The sequence below is a fragment of the Barbus barbus genome (assembly GCF_936440315.1).
Source record: "Barbus barbus genome assembly, chromosome: 23".
NCBI lineage: Eukaryota > Metazoa > Chordata > Actinopteri > Cypriniformes > Cyprinidae > Barbus > Barbus barbus.
Window position 1 is genome coordinate 16,993,910 of NC_136751.1, and position 26,785 is coordinate 17,020,694.

Here is a 26,785-nt window from a genome sequence, read left to right on the forward strand (position 1 = left end):
TTTTCTAGAGTGTTTCCAAACTTTTGGAGGGCAGTGTGTGTGTATGTATGTATATATATATATATATATATATATATATATATATATATATATATATATATATATATATATATATATATATATATATATATATATGACATTTTTTAAAATTTACAACAATATTGTTTTTACTGTATTTTTGACCGAATTTTAAATTAGAATTTAAAATTACTGCTTTATATTTTTATGAATTTAAAAATATAAATGAATATATTTTGTATTATATATGATATAATGCAAAAATATTCTTTTGTATTATATCATATAATACAAAATTATATATGATATAATACATATATTCTGCTCAGCAAGGCTGCATTTATTTGTACAGTAAAAATGCATGCCTGATTCAAGAGGAGGGTCTCAAAAATGGGCAAAAAATATTATTTTAGTACCTTATTCATTTTAAGTTAAATTGTGCTTTGTTGGTATAATGTCTGATAGAATGTTAAAAAATGTTCAGTGTTAGGTAAATATTTTTAAATTGTTGTTTTGTAATTTATTTATTTTTATTTGAAAAGCAGGGGAATGCAGTTAAAAGCACATTTTAGCTATTTAATTTATGCAATGGTGAAAAGAATGGCAAAGTAGGCCTACATGGGGGAACAAATGCGAAAACCCGTGTTCGGTATTCGGCCCAGTGTTTCATTTTGTTCGGCTCCGGCCAAGAATTTTCATTTCGGTGCATCCCTAAAAAGAAGCAGTTCATAAGAGTAATTTGTTTGTGAATCAGCATCATGACTCGCTGTTGTTATTGCATGCAGCATACACTTGCAGACTCTCTGAAGATGTAAGGCCCTCCAAGATGATAAATGACTAAACTATGCATTAATGCTCACAAAGCTTTTCTGACTGTTGCTCATGGAGGCTAGAGTTTCAATTGTTGCACATGTCACTCTTGTGACCGTTCTAGTCATAGTCTGGAGCCCTGTATAATATGTTGTTGATTAAAACTCTCTGTCAGCGTTTCATTCTGCACCAATGCCAGGTTTTTTCTTTTTTAATCTCTTCCTTCAGCCCTACTTCAGAAAACACAGTTCAGTACTCAGTCTGTCTAGATAATATAGTTTATGTCCAGAGCTGCTTCTCTATTGCATTTGGGCAGACGAGATGGTTATGGCTGATTTTGTCAGTAGGTTTATTTGCTGAATGCTTCCTGCTGCGTTTATATCCAGAAGTTCTTGCACAGTCAACAAGGGGAGGTTGCGGTGCTAGCGCTAGCAATTAGTCTTCTGCCGTAATGATATTTGGAGAATGGATAGTGTCGTGATTTGACAGAGGGAGGGTTGTGCTGGGTTCATATCCCATTTGTAAAGTGCTCTACAGAACGTCCTGTGCTGCAATACATTTATGCTTTCTGTTTTACATTTATGAGGTCTGAATTGAATTATTGTCCTCTGGATGTCTTTATGAATGTCCTTAAAAGGCCTATTGTACATTATTTCTCTCTCTCGTAAAAAAATCTAAAGTGTCATATTTCTTCAAAAAGATGCTGACTCCAGTAATGCTTGATGGTTCAAGTCACTCTTGAAATATTGTTTACGTAAGTGGGTTTGTGAATGGAGGGTAGTTTCTCATTAGGAGAATAATTCTGTTGTTCTGTATGTTTCCTTTCAGGTGGCCAAACTCAATCCCAAAGACCACAGCTCTACTCTAAAGGATGATTTCTACAGACATGTGCGGAGGGACTGGCCTGGCTATGTCGAGGAAGAGCGGCAACTCATTCAAAGGGTATTGGCAAGGTACATACAATATTCTCACAACATCACTTTTATCTTTTTATAAATATTTATTGTCATTTTAGTGTGTCAGACCATAATCTTTACATTACAATACTTCTTTGCTCTGTTTTATTTCAACCTTTTTTTTTTGTCTTGCATAGACCCATTAGTAAGGTCCAAGTACCCCTTCATCAAGAAAAAAACTAAAATATCTTCATTTTAATTTTTTTCAAAATATTATATTGGATATTATTTAGAAATACAATTTAAATAATTGAAATCTTTATTACAGTGATTCAGTTTAAATCATTAAAACAGTGTTATTTTAATATTATTTATATAGTTATATATCAATTTTATATATATATATATATATATATATATATATATATATATATATATATATATATATATATATATAATTGAAAACATTAATAAAAAGTATATTCATATTTTCAGTTAGGTTTTATTTTATATTTTCAGTTGTCATTTTAATTATTGATAAATTTGTCATTTTTAGTAGTTATTTTAATATTGCTAATGATATTTTATTTGATGAACATTACTAGTTTAATATTGCTAGTATGATTTATTTAATTTATTTTTATTACAGTATAAGTTTTAGTTCAATTTGTATGTTTTTTTTTTTTTTTTTTTTTTTTTTTTACCCAGGTCATTTTAGTGCTTCATCTTTCGGTTAGATGCCTATGCAAATTTCTAATTTTCATTGTTTAATTTATTTTCTAGTATTTATATTTAATTTTATTGAGATTTATTTCAGTTAACAAAAATGATTTTTTTTTTAACAGTTGTATACAAAACCTTGTTTTTAATAGTTGTAGTTTTACTTCACAGTAATAACCCTACTTAGAGACATGCTAAACTTTCATAACCGTATTATTTCCCAACTTCCTTTGACTAAGAAGGGCTGGTGACGTTTGGTACAGTATTGTCATCCAGACCTTGCCCCCGCAGTCTGCTGAGATGATGTATTTTGGAGGCCTTATTAAGTACGCGTTTTAGCACAGATGATGTGGTTAATAGGCCTGTCTGAGCAGGAAGCCGTGCGATTCACTGTGCTGTTGAGTGGAATTATGCTGAAAGCTTCTGTGCAGCCGCATTCAGTCCCGGAACAATAGGAGAATAAACGGCAACCATCCTGCCAAATGGTTTTCCACACTCCGCATAACTGACTGCGTGCTTGAGTTTCTTCTCTGCCTTCACCTCTGCCTCTCAATTTTAATGCGCTCTGCCAGTCTAAAGTATCCTAATGGGACAGATCAAGATGATCTTGCAATAAACCCCAGAACGGGACTTGCACAACACGGCTTGTTTGCACAATGATCCATGAACTGCTACCATTCAAACTTTTGGGGCTAGAAAGATATTATAATCGTTTTTCAAAGTGTCTCATGCTCACCAAGGCTGCATTTATTTGATTAAAAATACAGTAAAAAAATAATATTGTGAAATTATTAAGATGTAAAATAACTGTAGCTGAATTTTCAGCTTCATTATTCCAGTATTCAGTGTCACATGATCCATCAGAAATTATTCTAATATGCTTTAATATTTAGTATTTTTATGGACTATCTATTTGTAAATAAATATATTTTTATGTATATCTTATTCTGTATTTTATATTTGTTTTACTTTACTTTTTTACTACAGTATATAGTCTAGAGTAGTTTAGTACATCAGGTTTGTCAGGGCATCGAAGCAAATCGCTTGTGAAGAATGATCCTCCGTGTGATGAAAAAACAGCTCTATGAGAGGAAGGAGCTGTAGGAAGCAGATTGCCAGAGGAAAGTTCCAGCAGAGTAGGAATGTCTCTGGCACCATTGTTCTCGTCACTGGACATTAGCAAGGCTTTTGCCAATCCCATTGCAGATGTTATCAGCTACCCGGAAATGCTAAACTAGACTAACATCCCCGGCGCTCTGTCCGAACGAATGCTGTGCAAGAGTATAATGTTTTTACACTCCAGCCAAACCTGATTAACACTCGTGCAAATCTTAGACCTTGATCCTGAGCTTTAAATTTCTTCCTGTTTAGTTCCTCCATTTCCTGTAACACAACTGCACCTTTTTATAGCTTTCTGGAACTAGGAAGTTGATCTCAACTTGGGATAGTTTGCAGATTTGCTTAAGATTTTAATTAGCAAAGGTTTCCTGATGGCAAGCATGAATGGAATGAAGTTTTGATGGCGTGTCACTCTCTGATATTCCAGAAAACTCCAGCCACTCAGCAGCAGCAGCAGCAGTAGCCAGTTAAAAAGCCTCCAGTCCAGCCATTCATTCCACAAAACCTCAGGGGATTCTCCATCCCAACTCAGCCCTGTCAAGAATCTCTCCATGGTAAATATGCACCTATAAAAAGAAGTGCTACTTTTCCTCCGTCTCATTTTAAAGCTGTAGTATCTGTGCAATGGAATACCAGCTTCTTGTGTGCACTGAAACAGTTTTGTGATTGAATGTATGATTGATATACCTGAGAAAAAGAAGAGCCTCTTTTTTTTTCCTTTCTTCTTGCGAAGATCATGCTTGGCGTCGTCTGTTCTTTATTTATGGAGATGCTGGAGGCGCTTCAGTCACTGCTGTTTGCAGGAGCCAATTAAGTTGCCGGTCCACACTATTGCTGTTTTCCATTTGCAAAGTTTGTAAAATCTCCTCCTTTCTTTCTTCCCAGAAACGCCCAGTGCCTTCCGACCATCCAGAAAGTCAGACACCGAAAAAGCAACGTTTATTGGACCAGAACATGCCCTTGCAATCTCCTTCCAATGGACATCTCAGCTCCTCCATGAGCCGTAGCTCTTCCACTCATGGAAACACAAGTTTGCAAAGGGGTAGCAGTACGGCTCAGCAGAGCCCTGATGGTCTTTACCAGCGGCACAAGCTCAGCGAGTCCAACAGCGTGCCCAAACCAGAACAGCCAGAACCAGCACAGCAGCCATCGTCCAGCCCCAAACACCCAAGAACTGATCCAGAAATCTGCACTGACCAGCAGCTAGCAAATGGCCAGCACAAAAAGAAGTCCAAGAAGCATAAAGAAAAGGAGAGGGAGCGATTAAAACCAGAGTGGGCCGAGACCAGCCCGGACCTCAAACAGAACCAGGAAAATATTAATGGTGGGTTTAAAGGTGAAGATTTTGATGTAGAGGTGCAATATGTGACCCTGTACCACAAAACCAGTCATAAGTCGCATGAGTATATTTGTAGCAATAGCCAACAATACATTGTATGGGTCAAAATTATTGATTTTTCCTTTATGCCAAAAATCATTCGAATATTAAGTAAAGATCATGTTCCGTGAAGATATTTTGTAAAATTCCTACCGTTATTATATCAAAACTTGTTTTTTGATTAGTAATATGCATTGCTAAGAACTTCTTTTGGACAAATTTAAATGCGATTTTTCTCAATGTTTTGCACCCTCAGATTCCAGATTTTCAAATAGTTGTATCTCGGACAAATATGGTCTTATCCTTACTATCCTATTCAGCTTTTAGATGATGTATAAATGTCAATTTAAAAAATAAATTACCCTTATGACTGGTTTTGTGGTCCAGGGTCATATATATCTGTGGCCAATAAATTATTTGCAAAGGAAAGTAATATATATGGACTTTTTTTTTTGTTAAGGAAATTTATACATATTAATTCATGATTTATACTTTATTGGGTTTTCTTAATTGCAGACAACTAGCTAAATAAAACACACATTCTCAACTTTTAAAGAACATTGACAAGTAAAACAATAATAAATAAATAAATAACAAGCAGCCACTAACACCATTAGTTAATGAAATTAATAGCCTACTTTTATTCAGCAAGAATGTATACAAAATCTATAAAAAGGGACTGTAAAGATATTTATTTAAAATGTTACAAAAGACAAAACATTTATTTTAAATAGAACTAATATTTCAGTTTTTGCTGTATTTTTATTTAAATAAATGCAGCATTGGTCCGCATATAAGATTTTTCTGTTTGTTTTTTTAAATCCCAAACAATCCAAAAAACAACAACAACAAAAACTTTTGAACAGTGGTGTATACAACTGGGAATGTTAAATGATTACAATACTAATTGTATAATTACAGCATAATAAATGTTAATTGATAATTTGTTACATTATTTTTGCTTGTGACAATTACACATTTTTTGGCCTATTTGCATGTACAACAATATTAATTAAAAAAATAATTGAAAATAAATAATTTTATATATCTTAATATATTTTTAAGCTGTACCGTCATTGCCAATAAGATTTAGAATCCACAGTAAAATATTGTATAGCAATATGATGTTATGATTGTTTTATGGGATGTCAGGCAGTGATAATGGTAGGAATTTTGGTGATCATAATCAATATTTATCAGCACTGCCAAAAGGGCAATGGAGTCATTGTTTATCAGAGGGAATTTACTTTACTTTGCTTTTGTCATTTAGCAGACACTTTTGTCCAAAGCGACTTACAAATAAGAAAAAGTAACTAAAACTAAAAGTTACAACTCTATAAATACTATATACCCACATATATTAGTATATACATAATTTAACTAGATGTTTTTAATACTGAATAACTGCTGTTCTGTAAAAGAAAAAAACAACAACATCCTGTTTCAGCTCTGCCACTGCAATTCATCTCAGAAGTGGCTCACTGTGAGACACTTTCATTTCAAGTGAAATGATGGTAGAACAGGTTTGGACTTGCCAAGCAATTCAGAAAATATTCCTGTTTGTTTGAGTGCGAGTACACAGATGTGTGCGTGCGAGGTGACTGCTCGTCTGCGCCCTTCCCTAGCACCAGGGTGGATGATTAACTTAACTAGCAGCTGGGTTGACCCACTGTAAAACGTGCAGAGCCCACTTTGACCGTCGCCTCAAGCTTGATGTCTTGTCAGGCAGCCTTTGTCAGCGACGACCGCCCTCCACGTCCCTTATTGCAAGATTTGATAAATGACTCCATCAACCCGGGCAGCATGGCACTTTGATATGTTTGCGTAGTGAAATTGCATAAACCACTTTATCATTCTTGTCTGTGTTTGTGTAGACCATGAACTACCCAACACACCTGTCACCCGTGCCTCGCCCGATGAGCTGCCTGATTATTTATTGTAAGTAAGACCAGATTTCAGTTTATTTTACTGCTTTGTGCTTCTGTAATTACAAGGTGGAGATCGTCTGCTGATGATTAAAGAATAGAAAGTGAACTCTGTTAAAGCAATAGTGTGTAATTTAATTTTACAGAACAGAATGCAATAATTCAAGTTAAAATATAGAAAACACAAAAGTCTTTGTTTTTGATTTGAAATGTTCTGTATTTGAGCTTTTTAAGGAACTGGTAGTTTCAGACAAACAACCCAAGAATGAGAATACACATTTATTTGAATATGTATTGCCACCTACTGGTTTCTATTAGTATTCTTCCTAGCGACTTAAATTATTGTTACTGTTAATGGTTTAGTTAACTCAAGGAACTTCTGTTTCCAGAAAATACAACACTATTACAGACTCTGAGCAGCGGCAGAGATACAAGGAGGATTTCTGTGCGGAATATGACGAGTACAGAGACCTTCATGAACGTATAGGGAAAGTCACGGAGATGTTTGTTCAGCTGGGATCCAAGATAAAGACACTGTCTCCCGGGACACACAAGTATAAGGTATGGAAAAAGACATCATATACACTACTGTTCAAATGTTTGGAGCGAGTAAGATTGTTAATTTTCTTTAAGAAAAAAAAAGACAGTTATTACAGATCAAAAGTGACATTTATACATTTATAATGTCACAAAAAAAATCCATTCCAAAAAAGAAAAAATGCTGTTCCTTTGAACTTTTATTCATCAAATAGTCGTAAAAAAATGTATCACTGTTTACAGATAGATAGATGGATGGATGCATAGATAGATAGGCAGTAGACCAGTGATAATAATAAGAAATGTTCTCATTGAGCATCAAATTACAATGATTTCTGTAAGGTCATGTGACACTGAAGACTAGCGTAATGGCTTAAAGGTCACATGTGGAAGAATGTGTCTTTGTTTTACAAGATAATGCTTTAGCACACCTTATATAACAGTTACATAATACATGATGTCAGAGGTTATTTTAGATTAATATGTTTGGTTTTGTTGTAATCATTATTTTGATTATTCTAGGTAATGGAAGATCAAATAATGGAGAAGTATAGGAAGTATAAGAAGGTAAGAGAATTGTATTATGTGTTGATAATTGCATTATGTTGATAGTGTTTGAACTCAGTGAACTGAGGGACTGTCTAAACTAGGGCTGGGTAAAAATAGTTTTTGCATAACTATGAACCTTATTTAAATAATCTGATATAAATTCTTAAAACCCCATGAATATTTCAGTGTTATTTTAGTTTTATCTCTTATAGTTTTTATAGTATTTATAAATTTTTTTAATTAGCTCTTATTTCATATTTTAATGTTAATATATTTTATTTTGTCATTTTTATTAGTTTTTTATATTTCTATTAGTAATTAGGTTTTAGTCATTTTAGTTCTTGTTTTGTTTCAATTAGAGCCCGATGCAACGTTTCAAATTTTCATTAGGTTTTTTGAGTTTTTCATTTAATATTTATATTTTTTAACCCTATTTCAACTCCTAAAAACGATTCTTCTTAATTATTTTAGCAATAACTGAACCTTTCATGCCTCATATTCTCTGACCATGTGAATACTAAACATGATTTCTAGTGAACCTTCTGTCCAGCAGATGTCGCCATCTAAAGCAAGAAATTCGTACTGATACCCACCTCTAATGTGCACATTTTGAAGATCTTGTTTTTGTCCCCGCAGAAGTTTCCAGGCTACCGGGAAGAAAAGAAGCGCTGCGAGTATCTCCATCAGAAACTATCACACATCAAAGGCCTGATTCTGGACTATGACCGCACACAAACGCCGTCCTAGTGCCAGCGGTTCCACTCTCCTCCTCCTCCAGTCTGCTCGCACAGACCAAACGACTCCTCAGTGGAAATAAACCAGGACCAAATGTCTCTCTTGAGCACAACAAGGCATTTCCACGTCTTTCCTCCGCACAAACTGTGGGTAACAATGCGGAGGCTGAGGATCTAAGCCCAAACTATCAAACAAAGGCCAAGACCTCCAACTAGTGACTTAAGCCCTTTAAAGTTTTATTTTTTTCCCCCGTTTGTTGGTGTAAAAAGTGTTGCATTTAGGAATTGGTTAGACGTGAGACTCAACCAAAGCCAAAATGTTTTATTTTCCTACCCAAATGCAGCATATGTTTAACCGTTGCTCTTGATCTTCTAACTTCGGCTCTGAGCTCTGACCTTCAGGGCTGTGGGCTGCTTTTATGGTACAATCATAAAGCCTGGACGATGAGAGATGATTATCTGTACTGTGTTCGGTCTGTCAGTGATTTATCAGAGAACTTGAGCACAGTTTCTATTTTGATATTTTACTGAATGTATATTTGTACACTTGTAAGATCTCGACATCTATAATAGAGCGTTTAATCACTGGATAGAATAAGGGAAACCTGGAATTTTCTCAACTCTGAGGTGATCCTACCAAACTCTGTAGAGTACGAGGGTGCAATCTGCCATATGAACGTCTGTGTGAAAGCACCTACGTCTGACTCTTAATTAGACAAGACCTTCCTCTTTTGTGTGTAGCTACATGATGAGCTCTGGGATGCAAATATAATCTTGATTTCCTGTAGCCAATCGTGTAATGAGAGGAAAGGTGCTTAACCTTGACAGTTCAAAATTGATAAAGTGATCATTTTCTCATGATTTTCGTGTCCAGGGTCCAGTGCTCAAACCACTACAGCACACTGTGTCCTTAAATAATGATGTTTATAACATTATTATTATTATTATTATTTGGACACTAAACAGCAGAAACAATCATGTTTTAAAGCACATTTAATTTCTTTGATCCTTTTTTAAAATAAAAATGTATTGATTAATAATAATAAAAAAAGCAATTCTTTACCTGATTTATTGGATATGTAATTTCAAGATAATTTCTTGAAGTTTGAATGAACTCTGCGTTCATTCCCTTTAAAGCATGAAGGAGACCTTCATAGACTGTGTCAGGCTTTCTTTGAATCCTGATTTTCGTTTGGGTCATGTTTTATGTGGATGAAAGTATACAGTATGTCTGTTTTCCCAGAATGTTGTACTTGATGGAGGATCTCATTGGTCTTCTGCTTTACGTAACAAACTGACACAAACACCGAACGTTATAGAAGCAGAGTCTTTCCAAAGTCCCTCTATGTCCATGTCATTCCTGTTCATGCCCATAGCCTCATGTACATTATGGAAGTATTTTTGTGTCACTTTTGCGCTTTGAGATTTCTCTTGTGGAGACTGCTGATCTGTTATTTATGTCACTAGTGTTAGTTCCTCTAATCCTTGATTCTGATTTGTTATCTGGCTGGAAAACTGATAGATTTGCCAAAATAGCATTTCTCTTTATATTGTTAACAGTTTGTTTCATCCTTTCATGGGGCAACTTCATGTATTGATGTAGATGCCTTAAATAAACTGGACCACATTAACTTAATACAATGGAAATGTCTTCTGATTTGACTTTTAATTTCACAATTTGTTTAGCAAATTATGAACTAAAACTATACAAAAAAAACTGTCTTCATGTATTTCACTTCAGCTTGTGATTCTTATTAATTGAGGGTAATTTTGTTAGTTTTTTTTATTTATTTATTTTTATTACCGAATCTAGTCTCCCAAGACCACGCTTCTGGAGACTCCAGGTAGGTTACAGTTCTGGAAAATGGTTCCTGATGGTTTTTCACCTTAATTATTTTGCAGTTAACATGTCTTTTCTTCTCCACCTGTTTTTTTTTGCTGATTGTGCTGATCCAATGAGCATTTTGCTGTTCATGCCTTAACTTTGAAAATTCTAGTATTGCATTAGTATTGCATCCTCCTCATGGGCATTTAATGACAAGAGGTTTATGCAGAAACCAAATGATAAACTTTATTTGATGAACTTTATTTTTTAATAAAGTGCCAGACCACGTCAGTAAGAACTTGAAATTATGCTGTGTCTACTATATGGGAATCCTATGTCCGGTTCGAGTAACTGTTTTCATTATGCGATCATCTTTGTCAGTTATTACAGATCATTTGATATGTGCTGAGTATTTATGCGTTTTTAACCTAAAACACAGTCCATCTGTGAAGGATGTAGGCTGTCAAACATACACAACTGTTAGCCAATCATAGCATTCGGCACGCCTATTCAAACAGAGGTGGACAGAAAATAGCCTATTACTTCTAAATTGTGTTTTGATGTAAAAATCTTGGTAACATTATAAGTGGACCTCAGAGAACAGTCCAAATTAAAACCCAAATCAGTTCATGACTCCGTTAAATCTAGTTTAGGCCTGTGGTCTAGTAAGTTTAAAACTAAACCATCACAAATCCATGTAGTCCAGGTGTTTGTCAATAATACCGCCGTTTTTATTGTGTGTAATGTGAGGACAAACTGTTGAAATTCTATTTTAGAAGACAAGTGAGAAACAAACCAAAACCTTTCAACAGTGCATAAAAATTCCTTTATTGAAGTTCACAGTTTGTTCTTAAAGCAGTTTGTGCTGACAACCAAATATCAGAATGTAATAAGTTATCTTTTGCCATGATAAACCAAAATTGGAAATAACTAACAAAACTGTCTGGCACCAAAAATAAAACACACATCTGTAAACAACTATGGGATCTGTCAGAACGAGGTAGAATATCTAATTTCACAGATGGTTTTCCATGTAGAAAAGACTAAATATTAAGAACATATTTCAGAAAGTTGAGCATCTGCCATCACAGAGAGCATCTTTTTGTTGAAAAGTTCCAAAATATGTTTGTGCACCCTCTTCTCAATATCATCAGTACCAAAGTGAGATAATCTCTTTTAAAACTACTAAATACTGCATAATATACAGGTGTATTATTTCACTAGGGCTGCCATAATATAACAACAGATACAGCAAGGCACTCTATTTAATGAAAGTGTACACAGCATGTGGTCAAACCCACACTGTGAAATCTTATCTAAATGATGCTATTATTTTTTATCATTATTATGTTTTGCAGAACAGGCCTGCGGGTGCACTGCTGCATTATGGGTATGTGCTGTTCTCCTGCCTCCCTTATACAATTAAGTTGATCCCTTTACAAAAGTAAGCTTAATAGTAGTCTAATTCCACACTAAAATGAAATTGAAACATTTGTTAGAGAAGTTCTCTCATACAAGACATTTTGGATGTTTCTCTAAAAGATTTTCCTCATTCCCTAAATCATGGCTTGATTTTGAGGCTGGGCCTCAAAACTGACAATATACCTAAAAGAGAAGAAACAAGGCCACAGAAGCCCACCACCCCTGCATTTGTTTGGTAAATGCCCAGTTTGTCAAGTGTAATGAAAAGATCGCAAACATTTTTAACTGTATCGAGAGCCACAGATGGTTCATTTCTGAGGCTCTCAAGGAGAAGGAAGAGGAACGCGTCAAGCTGAGGCACTATGACACAAGCCACATCCGGGCTTTCACTGAGATGCTGGTCGACGTTTTGCTGAAAGTGTCGGTCCCGAGACTTCTGCACCATAAGCTGGATGATCACATAGATGTCTCTGGTTAGATTCATAACCAAGGACAGGAAATAGAAGTGAGTGGAGTTCAAGCTCCAGCGCTCCTTGTCGATGTCTCGTATTAGCCCAATACTTCTGGCCCAGAGTATGTTGTCACAGATGAAATACAAGGCACGGTTGAGGTTGGCAAAAGTAAGGCAAAAGCGCAGCACGGGGTCAGAAATATGAAGAGTGCTCTTGGCCGCATGGATCGAGTTGACGGTGTTCCCAAGCCTGAATACTGAAAAAAGAGAAAAGCAGATACATTCCTGATTATATCATTTTAATATCTGCAAAAAACAGATGTCATGAAATGAATTAGTGTCTATATTTATGTTAATAGTACTTCATTTTTACACAAGAAATTGTGCTGAGAAATTGCTTAATTTAAAGTACAGTCACTATATCAAACATTGATGTGGCAACTGTGGCATGTATGTAGTAGTGGGGAAAAATTATTATTTCCTAGTAAATATATATGTACAAATTATTAAAAATTATTTTAACAGAACTCATGGAAACTCACTTAAGTAAACAAGTGCACTAATACTCAACTACTTTTCACCTCTACAAGTATTCAAATTGTGATCTTTTCAATTTCACTTGTACTTATTCCATTAGTGACTAGCATCTATTTAATTAGTCATTAGTACTTAATCGTCATCACATACTAGCCACTATCCCAGTTGTAGTAGGTACATATTCTAATCTTTAACAGTATTTATTTCATTTCTCCAGGTGCAAATTGAATACACACTAATGATTATTTGGTATACTCCAGTGCGTGTTGTAATATTTCATGAATTATTACAACAAATTAATAATTCAAAAATCATGATTTTAATGTTTGTAATATCTTCATGTCATATAGTCATATTTAGCAGATTAGAGCTGGACAATAATATAGTTCACATTTTACACTGTTATAAACAATCAAGTTAGGCTAACTTATATATTGTTTTACGTGTGTATACTGTATGCAGGTAAAGTTGGATATGTTCAACTTATTATATAGAGGTGTGCAATAATATAGTTTATATTTTGTGAAAATATAAAACCCCATTTGATGTTAAACAATGGATAGAAAAAAAAATAAAAATACTTTGGGAAAAGCAAGACAACACCAGGGGGGCAGTTGTCCTTTGACTATACTGCCCAAATGTCAATAATTAAAATTTTCTACACTGATTGAACTATAACTAGAGAATTAAGAAATACTATCTGAGATAACTCTACTAGCAAAGCTGGAACATTAGGTACTGACAAAGAAATTAAAGAACTTTTGTTTTGTATGTGATTGCTTTCTTATGTAACAGTAAACGTTCATTCTTACGCTTCCGCCCCGAACTCATATTAGACTCCAGAAACTGCAGCTTGTTCACCAGCTCTTTTCTCTTCGCTTCATTTCTCAGAAGGTATTTCGCCAGAGCACAAGCATATTGGGTTGCTCTAAAGCAAGCAAACAAACAAAATGTTCAGACATAGTCTAGCTCGTCTTTACGGATTCAATAACTTCTGATGTTGATTTGACGGATGACAAGCTTTGATAAGAGAGACTGACCTGAATATGCGATCCCTTCCTTGACTTTGGTTAGTGAAGCTGATGAATGTTTCCATGTGGCTGCAACAGATAGTGTACAACAACGCTGTGCAAAATGCGATTCTTTCAGGAATAAATGACTAAAAGCTCGAAAGCCAATGCATACTCAAAGATCGTGTTAGAGTTGTCACTATCCTGTCAAATCCACACGACACTGCGTGACTGTGGGAACTGAGGTGAAAGTTCACGCAACATACAAAACACACGTTGGGACCAAATAACAAACTTCACATCCCTTTAGTAAATCATTATTGTGTCGCGCTAACCAATTTCGAGATTTCAAATGTATGACATTATGAAAAAAACATTTATGATAGGCAGAGGGTTTGGCGATAGAATGTCCGACTCGTTTTCCGGAATCGATTCTTTTGAACAGTTCGTTTAAAAACATTCCATTTTACGTCATGACGCAATTGCGTTTCCTGCATTCAAGCCTGATTTTGATCAAAGTTGTGTAATAAGCACACTTCGTTATTAACAAATCGGTTTATTTTAATGTACCGTATCCCCGTTTTGTTTGTTACAGTTATGATTCCAGCTCAAGTTGTAAACATATTTCCAGTACTTTTTATTTGTAATATTTCTTCTATCGTCCCAAAAGCAAAAGTATCGCCTCCTTGCTTTGAACAAATGGTTTAGACTGGCCTTATGAACATGTTTCATTCATTGAAAAGATCCGACTCAAAAGAACGATTCATTCACGTTCATGTTAATATTGATTTGTTCATGTTCCCAGCACAATCTACATTTTAAGATGAATGTTTTAAGTTGTGTTACTATTATAAAGAAGATTAGTAATTTTATGTTAATGTTTTGTAATTTTGAGCCAATGACTGGAAAACAGAAATACCTGGAATAGAACCACAGGTTAGTAGGCTACTGTTCCTTATGATATTGCTATTACATGTAAATTCACTATTGACTTGTTGACTTGTTGTGACCCTGGACCACAAAACCAGTCATTAGGGTTTTTTTTTTTAATTGAGATTTATATATCACCTGAATAAATGAATAAATAAGCTTTCCATTGATGTATGGTTTGTTAGAATAGGACAATATTTGGCTGAGATACAACTATTTGAAAATCTGGAATCTGAGGGTACAAAAATCACCTATAAAGTTGTCCAAATGAAGTTCTAGCAATGCATATTACTAATCAAAAATCTAATTACGATAGGAAATATACAAAATATCTTCATGGATCATAATCTTTACTTTATATCTAAATGATTTTTGGCATAAAATAAAAATCGATAATTTTGACCCATACAATGGATATTGCTACAAATATACCCATCCAACTTAAGACTGGTTTTGTGGTCGAAGGTTACATTTGTAATTATTTTGTGGCTGGCAATGTGTGAATGTGATCATATGCATTTGACTTGCAGTACAATTATATATTTTACACATATGTATAGCATATATGATCTATTTCATATGATGATGACATTTGTTAATACAGGCAAGTCAACTGAATTTAATTCTTTTTGATTAACAGCATGTTAATCAAGCTGTAAGTGTGTGTGCATTTTAAAGTTGTTGTCTGAATTATGAAAGTGTCTATAATGACAAAAGACTTAAGAAATAAGTCCAAAATCATCAGGGAATGAATGGGAGTGTAAAATCTCTTTAGTAACTGTGCATGTCATAAAATAGAAAATTCTTTACATGAAACGCATCATAAAAGCAGGGCCTCGACAGTCCGACTGAGTGACTTGGATGAGATTACCCAGGCTGCCAGGCATAGCCTACTTTCTATTTTTATGCATGATGCTACGTGCTGATTTGAACTGCTCCCATGTGATTACTAAAGTAGTTAGGCTGCCTTTTGGAAGAATATGTCCAGACAATTAGCTATTTGTGCTTTATAATGTGAATTATAATTCAATAGCATCTGCTTATTGGTCACCCAAAAAAAAAAAAAAAAAAAAAAAAAAACCATATATATAAGATAATAATTTCAAATTTATTATCATCTATCACTATGGTAAAGGCCTACTTTTGCTATCAGCTTATAAATTCATAGGTCTAAGTGCAATGCCTTTGAATTCAAACAGTGAATACTCATTTTAGTATAATACACACTTATTTTTTACATGAAGATGATATAGACTGTGAAATTAAAAATGAATCATCTACAATATTTTTTTCGGTATTTGGTTATTCCTTTTGATGTGATCTATTACACGTTCTACGTCTACAATGAGTTTTTTCGTTATTATTATTTCAAATGTGCAGCCTGAATATTTGAAATTGGGGAATTGTCATATTTGATTGATGACCTTAAGGCTAAAATGATATGAATAAAGCCAGAGTTCATTAGAGGAATAGTTCATCCCAAAATTAAAATTTATACCCTCAGGCCATCCAAGATGTAGATGAGTTTGTTTCTTCATTGGAACTGATTTGGAGAAATTTAGCATTACATCACTTGCTCACTAATGTTTCCTCTGCAGTGAATGGGTGCCGTCAGAATGAGAGTCCAAACAGCTGATAAAAACATAACAATAATCCACAAATAATCAACATGGCTCCATCATTTACATCTTATGAAGTGGAAAACTGCTTGTTTATAAGAAGCTAATTCATCAATACGTTGACGTTGCTTCCGGCTAAAGCTTCTCTATCCATAATATTACATTCTCCAGTGAAAATCAATCATTTGCAAGTGAAAACATTACAAAACAGTTCTAAAAATATGTTTTTGTATTTTGATATGAGAGGACAACAGGTGATGAACTTTTTTACTAGAAGACCTGTTATGGATTATGGACTGATTTTTGGCCAGAAATGAAGGGTTAAAGATTAAATGCCTTAATGATGGACGTGCTTCTTACAACTTTTCACTTCACAAGACATGAATTAATGGCTTGGATTTGTGCCTATTTCTTGTGGAGTATTGTGATGTTTTTAGCAGATGTTTGGACTATTGTTCTGACGGCACCCATTCATTGCAGATAATGGAATGCTAAATTTCTCCAAATCTATTTTGATGAAGAAATTAAATCAATATTTTGGATGGCCTTGGGTGAGTACATTTTCAGCATTTTTTTTTTTTTGGGGGGGGTTAACTCGTTTAAACATTGGTAAAATCACCTGCTTCTTTCTTTCTTTCTTTCTTTCTTTCTTTCTTTCTTTCTTTCTTTCTTTCTTTCTTTCTTTCTTTACTTCCAGCTGGTATGTAATGCACACAAAATTATTTTTACCTCAAAATCATGTGAAAGTCAGATCCGTTTTACACATACGCCTGCAGGGGGCAGTGTTTGATCAAGAATGACACTCAATGTCAGTCTCGCACAATATTTAGGGGCTCCTTCAAAAATGTCTTTGCACACACCGAACAAATACACCTCAATCGTAAATTCAACCACGTCAAGGCTGCAATATGGCATTTAGAAAGGCAGTTCAGTTAAAAGCACACCCAAAATAAATATGCAGTGACATTTTTATCACTTTTAGGATATCACAGTATTTCTATCTTATTATGGATTTGCTAAATTGCCATTCTCAGTTGTTTCAGGCTATATTAATGTAATGAAATGGCTTTGAACGAAAGAAAATTATGATGTGGCAACTAATTTGCATGCATGACATTGCCTCAGGTGTTACTGAAGTATTCCTGGAACAGCTGAAGTTTACTGAGGAAAGCACAGATGGTTTACCCAAGAATACAGTGTTCTTGAAGAAGCATATGAATGTGGTTTATTGAAAAACAATACATTTAACCAATGCATTTCCAGCTGTTGCTGTGTAGAGCATAACATTCATGGTTATTGATGACCAGACTGCCGTGTTGATGTGTTTTAAACTGTCACAGATGTTTAATGCCACACATTTTGAGTTATGACTAAGATCAAGATGTTTGCATGGAGTTTAGTATTTACAGAGACACACATCACACTTATTGTATGAAAGCTGCAAATATAAGTTATACTTGAAAATGCTTTTTTTTTTTTTTTTTTTTTTATGACCAAAAATTAATACATAAATGAAGTCCAGGAAAACAAAGAATCTCACATTGTTATTGGAATTATTGATTGAAGCACGGGTTGTTTTAAACATGCCTGGAGTTGAGTAAAACAAAATTATATTTTTCTCCTTTGTCTTTCATCCAACAGGAGGTTATTTTGAGATATTTTCAAAAGGTTTGCCAGGTGCAGTTCATGCTCTGTTGTGCAGGACTGGAGATAATACATGTTGTGAATGCACTCAAATCTTTTACACTTTCATAAGAAGCTGTTTTAGCTATGTTGTAATACACTTGTGCTGTGTATGCACTGGTAATTTTCTGTCAGGAAATTATTTATTAAATTTATGGACATTTCTGTTGATTCTAAAACACAATGCAGTGCAATGCAAAATTGAACAGGTAAAATACCTGTAAAAAAATCTATAAAGAAAAGTCCTTCATGTTAATACAGTCAGAATGATTAAGGTCACAGATTCATGCAAATAGTGTTGTTGTTGTTTTTTGTTAGATTGTGCTTCCTTTTAGAATTGGCATAATGGTTACTTCTTGTAGGCTAGTTTATGGTATTTTGCTGCTGCATTTAAAACTTATTATATCTTTTAGTTTTGCTTTTAGGCGTCCTTGGTAGTGCATATTTGTTTGTTCCTCTGCTTTGATTTGTGGAAGGAGGGCTTTAGTCTATCAGATATAATACAAATGGGTATTATAAAATTAAAATTAAATTATTAAATTAAATTTAAAATAAAATAAGTAAAATGAATAACAACAATACCCCCCCCCCCCCCCCCCCCCCACACACACACACACACACACACACACACTCTCTGATTCAGATCACATGTACAGTCATTATTCCTGCCTCAAAATATATATCATTTAGAAAGTGAGCCTTTCATGTTTATATATTGAGGCTACCCAAAGCCCTCTAAAGAAACAACTGTTGAACAAGTTACATCAAACAGAAATGCATTCATGCTGTGTGTTCAAATGAAAGAGACAAAGCCATTTCATGGAGCTTTGTTTTGGTCAAAAGATAATAATTTTACAAAATCCGTCTTTTCTTGTTTTTCTTTTTCTTCAGCTTCAGTGGCTTTCAGGGTTTGAATATATTACCATTGTTGTTTTATGTGACTACAAATGACGCTATAAAATAAAAATCTCTATCTGTTTGTAGAAATCTGTTTACTAAAGAATGGATTTAAAAATCTTAGCACACATATTATGTGTAGAATAGCATATCGGTGACATTAAGGCTAATTCATACACAATCTGGGGTGAGAGTCACTTGAGTGTAAAGGTGAAATGCATCATTCAGAAAATGAAATCTTTGCCGTTCAAATTGTATTCATTTCTCTTTTTTGAAGTCCACAATGATGCATAATGCATATTGGCCCTCTCTCCAAGGAGTCTACAGTACATGTCAATGAAGTGTGAGACTAGATGCCAGCACAGCTTTTGAAAAAAACTTCTGCGAACAGCAGATTGTGATACCTTCACTCCTGCCCTCTGGAGGTTGTTGCTGATCTCACTTACAGTTGTTTTAGGGTCTTTCCTGACAGCTCTCACAATGTTTCTGTCATCAACTGCAGTTTTTTCCTTGGTCTACCTGTTCGATGTCTGTAACTTAGTACACCAGTGGCTTCTTTCTTCTTCAGGACATTCCAAATGGTTGAAACGGCTATGGCCAATGTGTGTGCAATGGCTCTGATAGATTTTCCTTCTTCTCTCAGCTTCACAATTGCTTGTTTTTCACCCTTAGACAGCTCTCTGGTTTTCATGTTGGTTACACCTCTTAACTAATGCAGTTTGAACAGGCAAAACCCAAATCTGAAACTGAGCGTAGACATTCAATGCTAATTATTGTTTGAATAATCATTGTGATAGGACACACCTGGGCAACAAAATACACCTGTCAGTCACATGTTCCAATACTTTTGCTCACATGAAAAATGGGTGGGTTCAAACAAAAGATGATATCTTCTAAGTTGTGTGTCAGATCCAGATTTCAGATACCTGGAAATAAAAGCCGGCATGTAAATCTCTTGTCTTATATTCATCTTTTGATGTCAAACCCAAATGTTTTCAGTTTACAGCAAAAATAAAGGAATTGGCCTCACTGTCCCAATACTTTTGGAGGGGAGTGTAGGCTGAACATTATATGAAGATGTCAGGTGATATTTAACCTATACTTTTCCAGGACTTGCTATTATACAAATAAAGGTCCAGGATATATATGTTTCCCATAAATCATAGCTTTGAAACTTCTTTGATCAGTACCTTTTATCAAATATTCAACCAATTTTGCCTTGAGCCAGAGAATGCTTACAGAGATTATTAACATTATGAGGGGCAAAAACCATCTGAACTCGGGATCTGACTGCCAGAATTAGTAATTAGTACTTATTTTGTAATGTCCGTTTGCCAGTTTAAAGGCCCAGACACATGAGTCCCATCTAATACCAGAAATTAGTAGCCAATAAGGGCCTTTGGCTCCTGTCAAACTGCGCAATCAATACAAAAACACTCGATTAAAACATGTCTGTGGATGCAGAATTATCTCAGTCATTTTCTAGGAAATATATGCTAGTCAAATAGATAAATTGATGAACCTGCTAGCATCCCAGCAGCCCTTCATAGGACAGGTGGTATTTATACAAAAACAATGAATAGATAAAAAAAAAAATTGCTACACATTAGTATTAGTCCATAAATGTAGATTGATTGAAACACAAACACTTGAATAGAAATGTATTTTAAAGCTACTGATCTTTAACATTCTCTTTCTTTGGAGTCTCATACAGTCAAGATGATACTGTTTTATACCATAAAATTGGTATTTTATATCCTGTTGCTTTAAAACAGACATCTTCCAGTAATTTGTGACTTTGTATTTCTCCCTATTATGACAGTTGGCAGGTATTGACCTATTCTTGAAGTATATTACTGCATCTGAGTGTTCACTTTAATCACAGTGTCAAAAGATGGCCATTGATTTCTAGCCATTGCAAAACATTTGTGTTGTTTGAGCTTTTAGACTCTAAGATTGGAATTCATAATGACCTTCATGATATATCATGAAGAGTGGCATGAGAAAAATGTAATCTGAACCTGTGTTAAATATTTTATGAAATATCTGTGAAAGATAATATCAAACTAGCACTTGTTCCATAACTACACTATTCCTCATTTAATGTTTTCAGTTAACAACTGCCTATATATAATTATAGGGGGATTTCAGCTTTTCTTTCTTCACCGGAGGTCATGTTAAATGTGTGAAAATGCATTCAGAAAATGTTCTGCGTTGAATGCGTTTTGAATATTCATGCAACTTGTACAAAATTATATGCTTCAAGGTTACTCTTAATGCCATTCTTAGCACAGAAATGCAAAACAAAAATTTGCCAAAAGACAACCTTTCAAAAGAAACAAAAAGCAGTTGTACTGCTCTTGTCCTCTGAAAGGTTTTTTTATTTGTCTTTAAAGCAATAAACTGACTAAAGAACAGATGAAGTACTGCTTCAGGTTCAGTTCCAGTACAAACTGTTCAAGGAATTTAATACAGCAGGCACAGAAGAGACAGTCCCTATATAATTCTCCAATGCTATAGGAGATACAAATCAGTTTTTTTTTCTTTATGTGCACAGTTTGTTTTTCTGTTGGAATAATTTATTCTTAGAATGGCATTTCCTTACATTTCCCCAGATTAACAGGCATTGTAAAGTGACAGAGTCACATGAGCAAAGCTTTAGTATTCAGCAGTGTTTTCCAGATAACTCGTTGAGCGTTTCTTCATTTTCTTTAGAAATTGTATAGGCTAAGCTGCCGGCTTAACATTTTACATTTTGTAGCAAAGTGTTTGTGTTCTGTACACAGATTTCAAAACCATTTTTTGCTTACTGCTCCACCTGTATTCGTGAATCATTGTTTAAACTTATACAGTATATATGTGCACATGCTTCATTGAGCGTGTGGATGTAATTATTAGTTGTGTAAACAGCAGGAGCCTCATGTATAAAACTTTGCATAGGTTTCATCTAACCTGTTAACCTGACCCATTAGATCCACACAGCTGAACTGGTATATTTTAATAATGATGGTAAGGTCATGGACGGGTTTTCATTGTATTGGGTTTGTGGTTAGAAAGAATAAACAACTCATTTTACCTATACATAGAGGTATATAGCTGCTGTATAGAGGGTTACGGTGTCATATATCCAGAAATTAGATGTTCCCATGGAGTTGCATCTGGATCAGTCAGGTCTAACCACACCATTGCATATTGAAGACTCCAAATCACAATACGATGAAAGCTGTTAGGCGATAGACCTAGACTGCATGATTAACTCAGAATCAGTCCAAGATTGAGAATTAATGCACACTGTGTTTATTTGCAGATAAGATTTATTGGTTCACTTAGTTAATCAGTTTCTAATAATGTTGCACTTTGGAATCACATTTTTATGCTTTTGAAAGAAATTGATATCAGAGATTCACCTTAAACCGAACAAAACCTCTAATATTTAAAATGACAATTTTTAATCAATTTCAGCAGTCGTTGCTCTAGTTTACTGAGAAAATATATCACCCAAAAAATAAAATTTTGCTTACAATGTACTCACCCTCATGCCATCCAAGATGTAGATGAGTTTGTTTCTTTATCAGAACAGATTTAGAGAAATTTTGCATTACATTTGCTTACCAATGGAAATCCTCTGCAGTGAATGGGTGCCGTCAGAATGAGAAACAAACAGCTGATAAAAGCATCATTTATACACAAGTAATCCACACAGCTCCAGTCCATCAATTATTGTCTTGTGAAGAGTTATTGCCATGAACACTATCTTACAGACATTTCTTTAACCCTAAAACAATCAATGCAATGCATAATTCAAAATACAGGTAAAACACCTTGAAAAATCATTCCATATTAACAAAGTACATTGATTCAGACCCTGTTACAGACTTTTCTTTTTAAAATCAAAAACATGTTTTGTGAGTGACCCAAAAATACTCTGTGAATGGCTATTAAGAAATCATTCTAATGTGGTAAAGTAGAGTTTCTTATTATCTTGGCACAAATAAAACTAATCTTGTTACTTAATGAGGTTTGAAACTGGCGATACAGGGTTTCACATGTTACATGTACATTGCCTACACTTGCATTTCTGAAGTCCAATTTTGGTATCAGAAATGCTCAAAAAGAAACATCTTTCACTATAAACCCATCTGTCTGTTCTTCTTCTGAGAGATGAAAGCTGTTTCATGCAGTAGTGCATTACTGTCTTGAAACCAGGAGAGAGTGAGAAGTGAATGGTCCACATGCACAATAAGAAAGGAACATGTACTGTACATTAGAGTCTCTAGTTTGAGAAACAAACCCCTCACTGCTGCTCATTAAGCAGGACATCCCAAACAATAGTTTCATATGCAATAAAGAAGAAAACACTCTAAAATTCTGCTGGCCTTTCAAAGCCACATCTGAAACTTGCAAATCAGAAAAAATAACATAAAGCTTGAATCAGTGTAAGTTTGAAAATTCATCTGAATATTTTAATAAACATAGAATGCATAATGTTTGCACAGCTGCATGTTTTTTTGGCATTTATTCACAATATAAATTCTACTTTATAAATATTGACTGTAATTTGCAATTCAATGCATTCTTGTAAATTAAAGGAATAATCACCCACAAATAAAAATGTACTCACCCTCAGGCCATCCAACATGATTTTGTTGATGATTTTTGTAGATGAGTTTTCTTCCTCGGAACAGATTTAGAGAAATTACACCACATGCTCACCAACGGATCCTCTGTAGTGAATGGGTGCCGTTAGAATGGGAGTTCAAACAGCTGATAAAAACATCACAATAATCCACAAGCAATCGACTTGTGTAAGCCGTGTGTTTAACAGAAACAAATTTATTATCAAAATGTGTTTAATTTCAAACCATCGCATTATATAAGCATTATTTTAATGTTCAAACATCTTTTTACCCAAAACATGCATTTTTTCACGTCAGAAGACAGTAATTAATGGACTGGAATCTTGTCAATTGTTTGTGGATTATTGTGACGTTTTTTTCAGCTGTTTAAACTCTCATTCTGACGGCACCCATTCACTGCAGAGGATTCTTTGGTGAGCAAGTGATGTAATGATAAATTTCATCACCCATTTTGTGTGTACAACTTTTATTAATCTGGATTCAGACCAGCCACTATCCCTGCAACATGTCTACCATGTTTGGTAGTTTATGGATCTTCACTGATTGCAAGTCCAGGTTCACTGTTACAGATTTATCTCCAGCTTTTTTCAAATGGATCTCTATTCTGTTCTTATGCCTTTTAGCCCTTGAGCAACACACTAAACCTCCGGTTGCTTGAGGGCAACTGCTGCTTATTTACTGTAAGTGTTTTTGGATGAAAGCATTTGCTAAAAGGGGTTCTAAATATAACTAAATGGGAACTAAAATGGTATCACACTCAGAGTTTAGCACAGGAGATGATCGCTGGAATAAATATACATAAATACAAGCATGAAAAAAGATTGTTAGCATATCATCATCTCAGTTAATGAGACAATATTGAAACGGTCAATATTGAATGATGAAATAATTCTCCTAATTACTCTACAGGAGGTTTGTGAGTCTGTGTTGCTTCTAGAACATTTTTTTTTTTTTTCCTCCAGAGAAAGAAAATCATTAAACATAACTTTGATTTCAGCTTCACTTTTAATGAGTTTGCATAGTCTTTTTTTCAGTAAATAATTTCAAGTACACAGTCAGTAGCGTCTGATATACAATGCTTTGACGTTTCTAACTTTATCGATTTTAGTTTTTTGAGGAGGGCAAATACATGAAATGAAGCTACAGATTTTGATTGGACAGATCAAATACATTTAGATTCAGAACTAAACAGACTTATGCCCGTTATTGTTCTTTTTAATGTTTGTCATCATATTTAGTTGTTCAAGTTCTTAACAAAAATAAGGTCTTTGCAGAAGTTTTCAATATTTAGATGCTCTTGCAGAAATTACACTTATGTCTTTTGGATAGTACCAGCATTGGGCACTATTCACTAAAAAGCTGTCACGAGTCCGGGTCCTGCGCTTCTCCCTCTCACCACAAGAGGTCGCCATCTCCCATCTTCCCGGACTCAATTATCCAGATTCCATTCACCTGACACTCATTATTACACCCTCAGCTGTTCCCCATCGCCACAGACTATATAGGCTGTGTCCAAATTCAGGGTCTGCATCCTTCGGAGTACTCATTTGAAGGATGTTACGTCACAGCGCCGCGACGAAGGCTGTCCAAATTCGTAGGATCCTTCAAATGCAGCCCACAAATACGTCCTCCTTTTCCCCGAATTGGAAGGATGGGTGTGGTGCATCCTTTCCCGTCCTACCTATCCCATAATTCTTTTCGGCAGAGCGTAATGGCGGACGAAGCGAGCGGTAGCGGAGTGGGAGAGGAGTTTCTCTGACAAAACAAGCTAAAGTTTATGCTTCGGCTCAATGAATTTGTAGGAGAAATTAGTAGAATACTTAAAAACAAATAAAAATAGGCTATAATGGCTTACCTGGATGTGACTGTCTTGTAGTCTGATATAAAAAACTCTCCGACAACGAGCAAAGAAAGTATTTAATTTATTTAATTGCTTTATTTCTTCCAAAAGAATTAAAATGAGGAGAATAACTCTTTGTTTGTCCATTTTCCGCTTCTTGCTTGGTGCTGTCACGGTTGCTAGGCGACAGGATATGAGCAACGGGTAAGGGAGGGACCTCCCTTATGCAGACCCTGAATTTGGACACAGCCATATTCTCCTCTCTCTCACCACTCTGCCTGGTTGAATTAATTGTTGTAGTGTTCGTTCATCTCTGGGGATACATGCACTGTGTTGCCGACTTGTATCCCATTCCTTATACTGCTTTGTTTTTTTGCCTGGTTGCCTTTTTGGTTTATTAAATATATCCTTACCTGCACTTGGACCCAGACTTTGTCTTTTCCACGGCGCTCTCTCAGTGTTCCGTGACAGAATTCAACCAGCAAACATGGGTCCAGCAGGGTGGTTGCTCAACATCCGCCAGGGAGACCGGAGCATTGAGGAGTATGCCAGGGACTTTGTTGGAGTGGCTCGTCGGTCGGCTACTGAGAAGACTTGCCTCATAGTCTTTTTCTACGGAGGCCTGGCCGAGCCCTTCAAATCCCTGATGCCATACTGGACCCCCGAGGAGTCGCTGAAGGACTACATAAACCTAGATAACTACATAAACCTGGCTCTGCATTTGAGCGGCTTGACCAGTTAGCTGCGGAGCCCATTCACAGTTCTCTCGATGCAGCGATCCAAGGGGCGTCAGAAGCCTCGTTGGCCTTGTCGGCCGCACCCAGTATCTCTGATACGCAGCGTGCAGGAATCCCCGCGGATTTCGGTGCGAGCGGCGTGGTTTGCTTGCGGCCCTCCCGAGGCAGCGGTTCCTGCTCACGCTCCCCCCAAAGTCCGCTGATGTTGTCTCCGAGGCAGTGGAGCTCGCTTCAGGCCTTCCCGAAGCAGCGGAGTCTGCTGATGTTCCCTCCGAGTCATTTTAAGTGGTGTTCGAACCGATGTACACTCAACGGCTAGAGAATCCCCAGAATGCACTGTGAGAGTCGTGCGCCGAGTGAATTCCCGCGTCTTGCCAGAAGATGGCGCCCGCAGCTGAATCATCCATCCATTCATTTTAGAAGCGCTCGTCCACGGCATAATACAACGCAATACCACACAGGTACAAAATTAGTTGGAAATTGACTATTAGGGTTTATACATAATTTCCGT

The 26,785-nt window shown here is 35.4% G+C and overlaps 1 protein-coding gene and 1 pseudogene across 2 annotated transcripts in view; one reads left to right on the forward strand and one right to left on the reverse strand.

Moving 5' to 3' along the window:
- The window catches only part of LOC306843247 (RNA polymerase II elongation factor ELL-like), a 39,534-nt pseudogene extending 29,139 nt beyond the window's left edge, over nt 1-10,395 (forward strand). The window contains exons 6-12 of the transcript XR_013785976.1: nt 1,657-1,781; nt 3,991-4,117; nt 4,449-4,887; nt 6,816-6,879; nt 7,256-7,427; nt 7,926-7,970; nt 8,589-10,395. The product of XR_013785976.1 is annotated as an RNA polymerase II elongation factor ELL-like (transcript). The remainder of the gene's footprint in view (nt 1-1,656; nt 1,782-3,990; nt 4,118-4,448; nt 4,888-6,815; nt 6,880-7,255; nt 7,428-7,925; nt 7,971-8,588) is intronic.
- Nucleotides 10,396-11,223: 828 nt separating this feature from the next.
- On the reverse strand, nt 11,224-14,374 carry LOC306843128 (peroxisomal membrane protein 11A-like). Its single transcript, XM_079374415.1, has 3 exons — nt 13,962-14,374; nt 13,734-13,849; nt 11,224-12,641 (listed from the first exon to the last, which is right to left on the reverse strand). Exons 1-3 carry the CDS (start codon nt 14,015-14,017, stop codon nt 12,073-12,075), a joined length of 741 nt encoding a protein of 246 aa, XP_079230541.1. The 5' UTR covers nt 14,018-14,374; the 3' UTR covers nt 11,224-12,072.
- Between the last annotated feature and the right edge of the window lie 12,411 nt (nt 14,375-26,785).

Coding starts and splice junctions, on each gene's coding strand:
- LOC306843128 (XM_079374415.1), bottom strand. CDS start 14,017: ATGGAAACATTCATCAGCTTCACTAACCAAAGTCAAGGAAGGGATCGC. Junction 13,850..13,961: donor GGAAGGGATCGCATATTCAG/GTCAGTCTCTCT, acceptor TGCTTGCTTTAG/AGCAACCCAATATGCTTGTG. Junction 12,642..13,733: donor TATGAGTTCGGGGCGGAAGC/GTAAGAATGAAC, acceptor CTCTTTTTTCAG/TATTCAGGCTTGGGAACACC.